Here is a 13049-nt window from a genome sequence, read left to right on the forward strand (position 1 = left end):
TAAGTTAGGTATCCCAATGCTATTTTATAGATTAAAAAAAACAAAGCTCAGAGAAATTAACCTCTCAAAGTCAACTCTATTCAGAGTCAGTGTACTATTATGACAAAGAGTATAAGATCGAGAGCCAGACTGCGTGGGTTCAGAGAAACCGTGCATTCTCATTGTAGGACCTTGGATACGTTACTTAACTTCTCTGTGCCTACATTTCCTTATTTATAATATGGTGTTTACAATAGTATCTATCACAAAGGATTCTCGTGAAGAGTAAATGACTTACAACACATATAACTTAATGTATATATACATGATAGTTTATATGTTTACTTTACGTGCCACGTATAAACGATTCCCATTATCATTATTGTTTTTTTCTGGATCCCTCAATCATATCTTCCTTTAAAATTAAATCAAAAGGGCTTGGCGCCCGTAGCAGAACGGTTACGGCACCAGCCACATACACCGAGGCTGGCGAGTTTAAGCCGGGCCCAGGCCTGCTAAACAACAATGAAAACTGCAACCAAAAAAACCCCAGGCGTTATGGCAGGCGCCTATAGTCCCAGCTACTTGGGAGGCTGAGGCAAGAGAATCGCTTAAGTTTAAGAGTTTGAGCTTGCTGTGAGCTGTGACACCATGGCATTCTACCAGGGCAACATAGCAAGACTCTGTCTCAAAAAATATATATGAATAAATAAATAAATAAAAATTAAAATTAAATTAAACTAAAAGAAAATAACACTTAACCAAATGAATAAACAGTAAAGGACAGAAGCCAAATGTAAATGAGAAAGGGACCTCAAAAAAAATAGCAATTGCACCAAAAAGTGAATCTTTAAGTTGTCTAGAAGAAGCAAAGAAAAAAACATGATGGGCCCCATGTCCTTTGATATCTAATTGTTGACAGTGCACTAATGCACCAGTAAAAGGATTCCTCAAGCCTTTGGAAGTCAAGGATCTTTATCTAATGTATATGGCAGAAAGTAATGACATATGTCCTCACATGTGGTTTAATAACACTAAAGAGATTTATTCATTTTGTTTGTTCTAGATGAAAGCCAGGATTTCTGTCAACAAATGCATAAGAGAAGACAGTGTGATATGCCCAGATGATACAGTCATTTAAGTGCCAGACAGCATTCAGGGGAAATCTTAGAGAAACTTAAACTTCCAAGGGACTGAATATGTTAGACCAACCTTCACAAATAAAGTGGGTTTTTTTTTTGCATTTTTTGGCCGGGGCTGGGTTTGAACCCGCCACCTCCGGCATATGAGGCCGGTGCCCCACTCCTTTGAGCCACAGGCACCGTCCTACAATAAGGTGTTTTTGACAGCAGCTGAATGGAAATTCAGGTTTGAGGTCTTGGATGAGGGTACAGAGAAAAAATAATTCGAAAATCTCTTCCAATGATATCACTATAAAAAGAATTAAATATTTGTAGCCTCTATGTGTGGTTAAAACTGAGAGTAAATGAAGAAAAAAAATGGAAAGGGAAAAACGTATAGGTCATGAGAAGCCCAGAGGAGGAACACAACAGAAAGAGATTTGAAGGAGAACTGGAGAATGGGCTTAGAAGTTCAGTCCTTCTTCCCTGCTACAGTTATTCAGGTACTGGAGATAGTAAACACTGATTTCACCCAGTGACCTGGGAGTTTTGAAGCATGAGGATCCCTGAGGCTGAGAAAAGCTTCCTTACCTGAAACTTAAAAAAAAAAAAAAATTGACATATGGAGTACACTTTTGCACCTTGAAAGTATCTCACCTTTGGGAGATTTGGCAATCAAGAGAAAGCCTTTCTCAGGGTTGTTAGGGAGGGCCCATGCCCAGGAGCTTCCTCTCTGGATCTTTGTGTTATGGAATTGGTCAAATTAATTTCTTAATATATATTTCATTCCTGCATATCAAGTTGTGCAGAGATGGCATATGAGCCTCCTTCAGAATTAGACTGGGTTTCTGGCCTCTGCTTCTTTATGGAGAGGACGGTAGGAAGATAAAACATACCTCCTCACCTCCCACTTCCACACAATGGTAAGTTATTGGAGTGATGGATGGGGGGTAGCAGTTGAAACAATAAATACTTACTTGATTCTTTTTTAAATAAAAAATCCTGGTTTAAAAGGAAAATAAAGGTAAATACATAGCTAAACATAATAATTTCTTTCCAGTTCCATAACAATCGCTGTATCCCTTTGATCAAGTTGGGGTTCCTCATTTGTTAAATAAAGGGTGTCAATGAAATCATCCCATAAATCCTTTGAGCGGTAAAGTTTCATGAGTCTCAGGTTTATAGATTCTGTAGATTTAGATTACACAGATAGTCTTCCATTTCTACACATCTATAATCTGAGAAATCTAAGCTACATGATTGTCTCTCCGTGACAAACACATTCTGTTGTCTGCCTTGATAAACTTTGCTAACTGGTTTGGCTGAAACATTACAATGTAACAGCATTACTCTATTTACCTTGGGGAAGTTATTCAAATTTTCGAAACTTCTGTTTCTTCATTTCTAAGCCAAAAATTAGAATATTTACTTTATGGGGTCATTATGTAGTTATATAAGATAATACATAAAAAATGACTCGGATAGTTACACAGGCTATGCATAGTCATGAAAATTTTATGGTAACCCAGACATGACACGTTTTGAGTTTTTTCCCCTAAATTTTTCTTTAAACTTAGCAGCAATTATGAGCAGACTGTCATTGAAAGACAGAGTTCAACTCAGATCTCTTTCTCAATTTAAAACTCTCTGTGGAACCATATCCCACAAAATTTAAAGAATGTCTTGCTCTTTCATTTAATCTCGAGGGGCTTAAAAGGCCCTCTTGAGCCTAGATTTGGCTTTATCGGAAGATCCACAAGATAAGTTCACAATAAAGTTAAAAACGAAATAAAATATATTCAGATTAATGTATTATTTTTACAAAAGGATAAATAGAGCATTTTATTAATACTTTTTTGCTGCAACAAAATGACAGTTCACATCTTTTCATTCAACACAACAAAAGCTGTGATCACATTAAGTCACTTTGAGACACAAAGCAAAAGGTATTTTTATTTTCTTAAGGTTAAGAATGGTTTGCATTTTTAAAATAAACTTTGTTTTATATTTGCAGTAGCAGGGCCTCAAGTCACTAGCACAATACAATGAAGAGATCAAATACCCAGAATAGACAATTAAATACACCAATAATATTTTTAGTAGAATTGGGAAATGCATTATCATTTTAGAACATTCTAAAGAGGTCTGATGTCAACTGTACTAAAAGAAAAAAAAAATCATTCCAACCACCCAAATAGCTACCACAAGCAAAATTAAGATCATGTACAGACAGGAAATTTTATGCCTTGCACTTATTGCTTGGTACACAAATGTTGCAATTCATGTTGAGTTATATTAAGAAATGACGAGCAAAATGCCTCTTCCCTATCTAAAATTCTATGACTCTATGAAAGTAGAAATTGCAGTCCCCTAACCCAACATTAGGTGTATGCTACTTTTGGTTTCATGAGAAGATCATTTCTTATGTGCATGGATATGTATAAGATATACAGATATATATAGATATAATTTTAATATAATTTATTATCCTATATTTTAAGACAAATATCTCTCAAATAGGACTTTAAATAATAACATTTTCTACTTACAATATCTCTATGAAGTTTATCTTTTCATATTATATATAGCTCTGTGGCACAAGTTTCATATAGTATTTGTTAAGGAAGAAAGATAATCTAAACCATTTTCTAGTTCATTGGTTGTTAATATTGCATTTTAAGGGCTACATCTCCATAGCAAATTTCTTATTAGATTCTGTATTTTGTATATATCTTTGTTTTTTCCCTAACACATGTTACAACCAGTACAAAGTTGTAATAAAAAATACATTGAAGTCTATTCTTTTTATAATTTTTTGCAAAAAAGTGATGGGATGTGCTACATGAAAAGTTGGGTTTTATTGAAATGTGAAGTGTTTATACTGTTAGGTAAATGAATAGAGGAACATGAAGCATACCCCTCAATTAACAAGTTCTCTTTCGGAGGAAGTGTGTGTGCCCAAGCATTTCATAAAAAAACACTGCAAGATATTCCTTTTGAGGACCAACAAAATATCCCACATTATGTAATTCTAATAATTATCAGTACAACTTGCTAGCTGCTAATATACAATATACTTCTTTAATGGTAAAATATCCCAGCTACATGATTTACAGTTAATAAATGTTGCCAACACCTGATGCAGCCAACTTGATTGGTTTGCTTATTTTTTTAAACAGGACTTCTGTGTGATATCTTGCAATACATTGTAACAAATGGTTAAGTGCATGTTGCATGATAAGTAGCTTTGGCTTCCTAACCTTTGTAGGATGAGATGTGCCAACTGTTGACTTGTGCTTTATTAAATGGTGATGAGTTTTAGCTCATGTGAATTGAATGAGTAACTACGTGTTTCTACAATTTTGACAAGTCAACCTTTACATCAAAAAGGCAAGGATGGATTACCTGAATGGAAATGATGGAACTTCACAACTTCTACAGATTGCACTTGATGGTAACTTCATGGGTTTGTTTTGATATCATTTTTTTTACAGCAAGTCTTGCCTGGGTGATATGTTTACATGTTTACATCACATTTTTTTTTTAATTTTTGTGCAATCACAATGAATTTAATCACAAACACTAAAAATAAATCCAGCAATTAGTTTTGTTATGAATAATCATCTCGGTCCTTATAGCTGTATGAGTCTTGTACCTCTTCTTGTACAAATTCCTCTTTCTTTTCCCAACCATTGGGCCAACCTCCATTGGCCTGTGTGGTGGCACCATAAGACTTGGTGGTACCATAATTTATATAATTTTGAGTAATGTCCCCTGTTTCTTCATCAAGTTCATCTTCATGAATAAATCCACATTTTTCTTCACTTGTTTCCTCAGGGTCTGCCCAGGGTTGCTTCTCTCCCGAAGCAAATATTGCATAAAATATAACTCCGCCGTAGTGAACTAGGGCAGCAATCAGAAAGACGTACTGCCACTCTTCACGTGACTGTAGTGACAAAAAGTGGCACTGTGAGAATAAACTCCACACCATGGAAACGCCTAACCTATTCCCCAAATGCTCTGCCATTAAGTTTTTACAAAACACTATCTTCAGGGAAATCTATATCCTGACTCTGTAAAGCAAGCATTCTGCTAAAAAAAAAAAAAAAAAAAAAAAAAGTCTGTAATACTGTTACTTTGATTATTTAATTTTTTAAATCTAAAAGTTAGAAATAGCATTCAAAATGTAACTATGGCCCTCTGATTTTTAAAGTATTCATCCTATCTTGTCATTTCCATTGATTTGCTCTTTTTTTCATTCCACTATTTTTGCTTATTTTCTCTAGTAAGTCATAATTTTGAAGGTCTATAAACACAAACAGGAAAATATAGACAACTACGAATAAAGCACAGAAGACTTCTGTTTATTTTTATATGCTAGAAGCAAAATTTTGGAGGTTTTGGTTTGTTTATTTTTGTCACGCCAGGAATATCACAAATATTAAAAGGTGTTGAGAAACGTATTTCTTATTGGTTGTGGAAATGAACTTTCTTAATTCTTAAAGAGACATTTTCTTCTGAGCCTCAATTATCTTCCTTAATTATCATCCCTACTGAGAGACGTGGTGACTGGAATAGAAGGAGAATGCCACAAGAACAAGTTAACTCTTTCCCACAAAGACTCCCTTTTTGAGAGAGAATTTTCCACAACTAAACGTCTGTTTTGCACCATCTCACCTTATTCTTTGTCATTGCACCAACAATGATAGGGCAAACCATTCCTGACAAGGTGCCAACACCATTCGAAATGCCCATTAAGATACTGGCATATCTTGGAGCAATGTCCAAGTGGTTAACGTTGAAACCTGAAATACACACGTGAGTTTTGACTCAGGGAGTTCTAAGCCTCTTAAGAATGAGTACCTACAGCAATATCACATCACGACTTTTAAAACGATACTGGATACATAACATCTGCTTGACAACCATTCTTTGATAATTTAGCTCAGGGTTATAATGGGAATAAGGTATCCGATACTTAATACGTCACACTCATTTCACAGAGAGGTAGAAATGTTTTCTTAACAACAACAAAAGCAGCAAAAGGGTAAGTGGGAGTGGGGGAAGTGAGAAGCAAGAAATCCAAATAATGTTTTCTAAATGTTTTATTATTTTTAATTCCCTAATGGAAATATTTTGACTATTAACATTTACAAGATATGTTTGCATGTATGTGTGTATTATATATATATATATAAATATAATAAACACACATATGATAACCAACCAAAATCAGAATGTCAAAAATACAAAGATGTCATAAGTACAAAGAAAGAAATCTTACCAGAAATAGCAAATCCGCTGAATCCCACTGCAAGTACCAAGAACGAGATAGCCACCCCTCTGGTATGAGAATAGCCAACAACCAGGAGCAATGTGGCTTCCATCCCAAAACCTTCAGAAGCGAATACATGGAAATACTTTAAAAATCTGTGTAGATTTTACCAATAAGCCAAAACTGCTAAAAAGCTAATACTTATGAATTTAGAATTTCTACTTTAGCAAGTCTGTCTAAAAAAAAAAATAATAATAGTAATAATTTATGACAGATTACTAATGCCTTTCTTGTGCTTTCATAAAAACATCCAGAACAACCCAGAGTTTCAATGGTGGGTAGAGTTAAGTTAGTTACAATAAATATAAATGAGATTATTACGCAGTTATTCAAAACTAGGGATTATGAAAAGTTTGAAGATGGGAAAGTGATTTTAAATAAGCAATAAAGGCACAAATTTAAATTAATTAAATTTGCAAATTTTAAATTTGCAATTAAATAATCTGATATGTGTAGGAACAGTTATTCACTCCTGTGGATTAGAATTTGGTGACCTTATAAGCAAGTCCCTCGTAACCCTTACGGACTTACCACCACAGTTCATGATCTTTCTCACGGTGGTAGTTGAAAGAATTTGCTTGCTTCTTAGAAAATCTGCAATTTGCCCTCCAATAGGCACAATGATTGTCATTACTAAGTGTGGCACAGCAGACAGCATGCCAACCTGATGAGAAACAAGAAGGAGGAGAAATATATGTGACCATAAACAAAGTTAGCGATGTAATGGCCTTGGTTTTCTGAATCCATCGTCAATGCTTTAAAATACTGTCTCCAAATGACCACTTATTCATTCCTAGAATAAACAGTGACTTCCACAGACTAAATGAGAAAAGCTAAATACATTTACTTTGATCACTTTTTATCTTCTACAAGAAGGGGATTTTTGTTGTTGTTGTGACTCAGTAAATTTTGAGTATATGAATCAACTATAATGAATCTTAGCACACAGCACTTTACATTTGTGTCTCTATCTAATTACTCAAATATGTTTGCACAAATATATCATTAGCAGGAGAAGGATAGAAGAGAAACAAAAGAGAAAAAATACACTTGACACACTTTGAAGAAGTTGTATTTTTAAATTCACTTTTTAATTCATAAGGCTAAAAATATATTGTATTTGGATTTTGAAAACACTATGCATATATCTCTTATGAGTTTTATAACACAGATTTAATTTCCATAGAGCAAGTACCCAGATAGTGCAGATTAATTCTTCAATTTTCATTATTTTCTATATCAAATATCAATATTTGGTCACACTGTCCTAGAGTGGCATATAATTTCTGAATTAATTTTATACTAAATAGCACAATCTAAAGCTTACCCAGCTTCAATTCAACAAACATGTTTAACCATTGATTATATGCAAAGCACTGTTCTCCAGGCTTTATAGGGGCAGGAGTATGAATAAAATGAATTTAGAATGTGCATTACCACATTCAGGGACTTAGCAAATTGTGATAGTAAACGAATAAGGAAGTTTCTTACGAAGTATACTTTGCAGCTCAGGTCCTGGTATATGTAAGTATTAACCAAGTGTTTATTATTTGTATTAAGTATGTCTTAGTTATTGAAAGTTTAAGACAGCAATCTGTTTGGTAGTTTGTATAGTATAGTATACAAGGTCATGGGCTTGGATTCTTATAATAATTAATTGAGGTAGCGAATAATTCTAAGAAAGCTAAATGTTTAGACTATTTACCCCTTCCAGCCCAGATGGAAGTCTTTGACATTAATATTAATATTTTCTCTAGTTTCTATTTTCCCATCATTTCAATATAAATGACAAAACTGAGACTCAGAAGGTTTAAGTGATTGTCAGAGCCAAGTTTTGAGCCAGTTCTACCTGAGTCCAAAGACTAAGGTCTTGAACTTTGTGCTTAGCACCACCACCATATAAGAATAAAAAACAAACAAAATCAGATACCATATGCAAAGGTGCTTCCTTTAGTACAAAATCTGGCATGTAGCAGGTGCTCAACAAATGCGAGCTAAGTAAAGATACCAAGCAAACTGACATTAGGGCAAACTTGTCATTGAGAATAGCCTCTTTACTTGTCAGTGTACGTTAGAAAAATTGCAATGGCTCTTTCTTCTTAACTGCAGTAGATATATTTAAAGCAATCTGTGTAGAAAGAAACCTTTTATCAAAGCATTCTGAAACATGTCATGTTAGGATTTTTTATAGAATTACATGCTGTGTTTATAAAGGTAGGCTGAAAGCTTGGGAGAATCGTGTTTCCCAAGTCCACATAATTGGCCTGCATTTTGACCCAGTATTTCATGCCTCCGAATATCTTCTACTATTTATTATCGATTCAAATAAACATTTTGATTGTTTAGATAAGCAGTGAACAAACCTACGATACTAGTCATAACTGAGCAAAGTTACCATTTATTCACTCTCAACAGAGGGTGTGCAAGATGCTACCAATTCTAGAGATTAAATAAAACACTTAACAGTTGGGGGTGCCCTCCCTGGCAATATAGAAATACATTCGGCCTTTCAGCTGGGCCACAGAAGGTTCAAAACTTCATGAAAATTATTCAACTGTCTTCTCAGCTTTTGGTGATTTATTTTGAATAATCACTTCCCACATGATCAGAACAATCAAAACCTTCTTTGAGTATCATCAGAAATTCCTCATTACTTTTTTAGGTTTGGCAACTGTAGGTTAAATGTCTTGAGCTTATAACTGATGGATTTTTTACAGAAACTCCATCCTCCTCCCACCCCTGGGTCACAAACAGGGGTGTATCTCTCTCTATCTGATCCACATTCTGCTCAGAAATTGGAGGGCCGTACGTGAGCAAAGTTCCACAGCCCACACTATTCTATTCCTCCCCTAATTATGAAGCTCCAAAGGAACAAATGTCTGCTCTCATTTGGTTGATTTCTGTTACATAATCTTTTCTTCCAAAAAGCATTGGCCTTCCTCTGATATGCTATCCTCAAGAGTCTGAAAATTTTTACTGGGACATGAGCTAACATAATATATACATATAAGTCTGTGCTAATGTAAATTATGATATATACACATATCAACTAATATACTTAACTTATGTAGTTAAATAACATATACATATTAGTTCTAATTGTACTATATAAAATAAAATAGTATATTATATAACTATATATAGTTGGTTTACAGTCATATACTTAACTAATACATGTAAATCTAATTATATTTCTACACAGATGGCTTTAAACATACCTACTGCAGCTAAATGTAATTATGTGTGTGTATACACTGTCTTAACTGATTCAGTACACCTGAAATGAAGATGAAACCATTACATATGTGGTCTTATCAACAGACTCCCATCTTAACTAAAGTTGGAGAGAGTGACCTTTCATTTAAATATTTTGTTTATTATAATTACTTAAATTTTGCTACACTTCTAAAAATACTATTAATACCATTATTTATAGATAAGAAATTTGACGCTAACATTTATTCAATAACCCAGCCCAATGTTATATACCAATACTTTACGATAGAGCTTGGATTCTAAGCCATTTCAGCCCAGACCCAAAGCCCATGCTCTATGTCCTCCATCATTTCTGCATATTTTCTAGGTAACTAAAAAAAAAAATTTTTTTTTACCAATCTAATGAAAATCTGAAGACAAATCTCTATGTATAGAATTTATCTACAAATTTAGTTAAAAATTATAATAAATCAAATAAGTCAACTCATCCAGTTGATTTATTTTTAGTTTTTGCAAAACACGATTACTTTTACTCCAGCATTCTCAATTAATTGGAGCTGCAGAGCTAGAATGACCATGCGGTTTCATTAACATCAGTTGGCTCTCTCACCCTCCTCCATGAGCCCTGACTTTATTAATAGCCTCTCTGTCCTGTTTGGCCTAGATTATGAACGTGGACTCACACCTCCAGCATCCTTTGTTGAGAAGTGTAACACCTCTCAGAGCTCCCAAAGGCTACCCTGCAATGTTTGATTAGCTCCAGAGAGAAGAGCCCGGTCTAAAGCAGCCATTCTTCTTAGGGATGGAGGAAACAGTTTCCTTAGAAACAGGGATTACAAAAGAGCTCTTAGAATAGCTACTCCTAAACTCAGGTTTTCTTCAGCCTCGGAACTCAGAGAGTCTTTCAAGTAGAGATGGAACATGAATAGCAAGCCCAGCCGGACTTATGTAATGACATGAAGAGAGATGGAAAAACCATTGCCAGCCGACTGCATTCAGGACTCAGCAAAGGGCATGGCACAGGATGGCATTCAGCAAATCCTCTGCGAATGCTGGCATGAATATACATGTATGATTTCCCTGAATTTGAATGGCATAGAAAATATAATTGAAACACAAATCAAAGAATTCGGGCCTAAACTTGATTCTGTCATTGGTTACGATCATGACTTTAGACAATTTAAATATTTTCTCTAGTTTCTGTTTTCCCATCATTTCAATATAAATGATGATAGTTGTCCAACAGGTTTGTTCATGAAGATGAAAGAACATTCTAAATCTCAAAACCTTACATAAATATAATGTAGTATTTTGATGTTAGAGAAAATCTCAAGATGATTATATTTCTATAGCTGTGAACAAACGCCTGTGGTACTTAGCATCTTGAGCTGTATTTGGCAACTTATTTTTTGACCACGCCACCAAACTGTGAACACTTTAGGACAGAAACAATGTTTTTATTTCTGAGTCTAACACAAAGATCTGCATATCATGTCCAATGATGCTTGGTAAATTAATAAATTAGACGAACAAAACATAAGAATGTTTTCAGATTCTTTTTGCTATCTTCATCTCGTTTAGTGGAACAGATTTCTGAAAGCTTGAAAGAAGAGATAGATTGGTCATTATCTAAGCACAATTCCATTTGAACAGAGTACTTTTTCATTCACTGTTACATTTTCTCTGACCTCAGACTTGGAAGAAGTTATGTTGAATTACAGGGAAAAGACTACACTGCAGCTCACCCCAATTGGGATGTAAGTTCCATGAAGTTAGAGACTAGGTCTTTTTTGCCTGCATTCCCACCACCACACAGCAGTTTCTAGGAGGCAATAGAATACAACAGGACTGAAACACATTATTTATCCTCTATTTCTTATAAATTATGTTTTGAATGAATTGAATGAATTTCTTATAAATTATGTTTTGAATGAATGAATGTTTTAATTTAACATATTAAATTAGGAAGATAAAATCTTTTTTTACTCTGTTGTCCCAGGTTAGAGTGCCATGGTTGTAGCCTAGCTCACAACAACCTCAAATTCCTGGCCTCAAGCAATCCTCCTGTCTCAGCCTCCCAGGTATCTAGGACTACAGGCCCCTGTCACAATGACCGGCTGATTATCTATTTTAAGTAAAGATGGAGTCTTTCTACTGCTCAGGCTAGTCTCAAACTTCTGAGTTCAAGCAATCCTCCCACTATATCCTCCTAGAGTACAGGATTACAGGCATGAGCCTCCATGCCCAGCCTGGAAGATAAAATCTTGGCAAAGAAATTTAAAATCCACTTAAATACAAAAATCATCCACTCTTTAAATAAATTTTTACATACCTTGCTGATTTCAAATCCAAAGACTTCTTCAAAATATGCTGGCTGACTAATAAGCAATAAATAAAAAGTCCAGCTTCTGCAGAAGTTTGCAACAATTATTGCATAGACCGGCATGGATGTAAAAAATTTCCTCCATGGAGTCTTGAATTTCTGAAATCCCCAAAAGAGAGTTATTCTGACCATTTTAAATATTTTCTAACTTAAATGGGAATAATAGGTGCTTTGTATTTTCAAGATGTATATAATGAGGTGTGAGCAGAAGATAGAAAGGAAATAGTGAATCATAAATTACAAACACCCAGTTAACCTTAGCTACGTGAATAATCATTGCAAAATAAAAAAATAAGATATCAACCTCTGTTAGTCATTAAACTGCCCAGCTTTAGGAATGAATATACAAGATTCCATGTATGTAGGAAATTAATCCCAAAAGCAGAGATCTAGTTTCTATGATTTATTTTTCTTTTCTTAGCAATGATAGATCATGCCGCAGCTAAACTTCATTGCCACATCAGCAGATTTCTGATATCCGACATACATAATTTAAAACATTAAAAATTCAATGTAGCTGGGAAGAAAAAGAAATAAAAATTTAAGTGTGTACCCTATTTCAAGTCAATTATTCTACTACCAATCTATAAATTGTCTTAACAGCTAACAGATAGTAATACAAATTCTATGATACTGGAGTACAAGGTTTTGTGAAATTCACGCGGTAAATAGCTTGGTGGAGGCATGTAACCCCCCACCCCTACCCAGTATACCCTGGGAATAGTTACTTATGGATACTAAGACATTAAAAATAAACAGTCTAAACATGATTGGCTTTGTTTATGAAACTCTTAAAAAAATTAAAGCTCCTGTATATGCCCAAACATAAAGCAAGTACATATTATCTCCCCAAGCCTAATATTTTTAGACTTTAAAATATCTCTCATATTCCCAAATACTTTGTCAATTACTTTGTTCTGAATACCAAAATATTGTTTGGTGAAGAAGCAATATTACTTACAGAGATGTAACTTCACTTAAAGCTGGCGTGGGATGCTTGACCTGGCTACGTTAC

The 13049-nt window shown here is 34.4% G+C and overlaps 1 protein-coding gene across 2 annotated transcripts in view; it reads right to left on the bottom strand.

Moving 5' to 3' along the window:
- Positions 1–2922: 2922 nt before the first annotated feature.
- The window catches only part of SLC17A6 (solute carrier family 17 member 6), a 41676-nt gene continuing 31549 nt past the window's right edge, over positions 2923–13049 (bottom strand). For both annotated transcript variants that reach the window (XM_053561140.1, XM_053561141.1), the window contains exons 8-12: positions 11984–12133; positions 6967–7099; positions 6385–6495; positions 5778–5905; positions 2923–5046 (exon numbers count right to left, since the gene is read on the bottom strand). In XM_053561140.1, coding sequence (XP_053417115.1) covers positions 4711–5046; positions 5778–5905; positions 6385–6495; positions 6967–7099; positions 11984–12133 — 858 coding nt within the window. In that variant the 3' untranslated portion in view covers positions 2923–4710. The remainder of the gene's footprint in view (positions 5047–5777; positions 5906–6384; positions 6496–6966; positions 7100–11983; positions 12134–13049) is intronic.

This window comes from Nycticebus coucang, chromosome 14 (genome assembly GCF_027406575.1).
Source record: "Nycticebus coucang isolate mNycCou1 chromosome 14, mNycCou1.pri, whole genome shotgun sequence".
Classification (NCBI taxonomy): domain Eukaryota; kingdom Metazoa; phylum Chordata; class Mammalia; order Primates; family Lorisidae; genus Nycticebus; species Nycticebus coucang.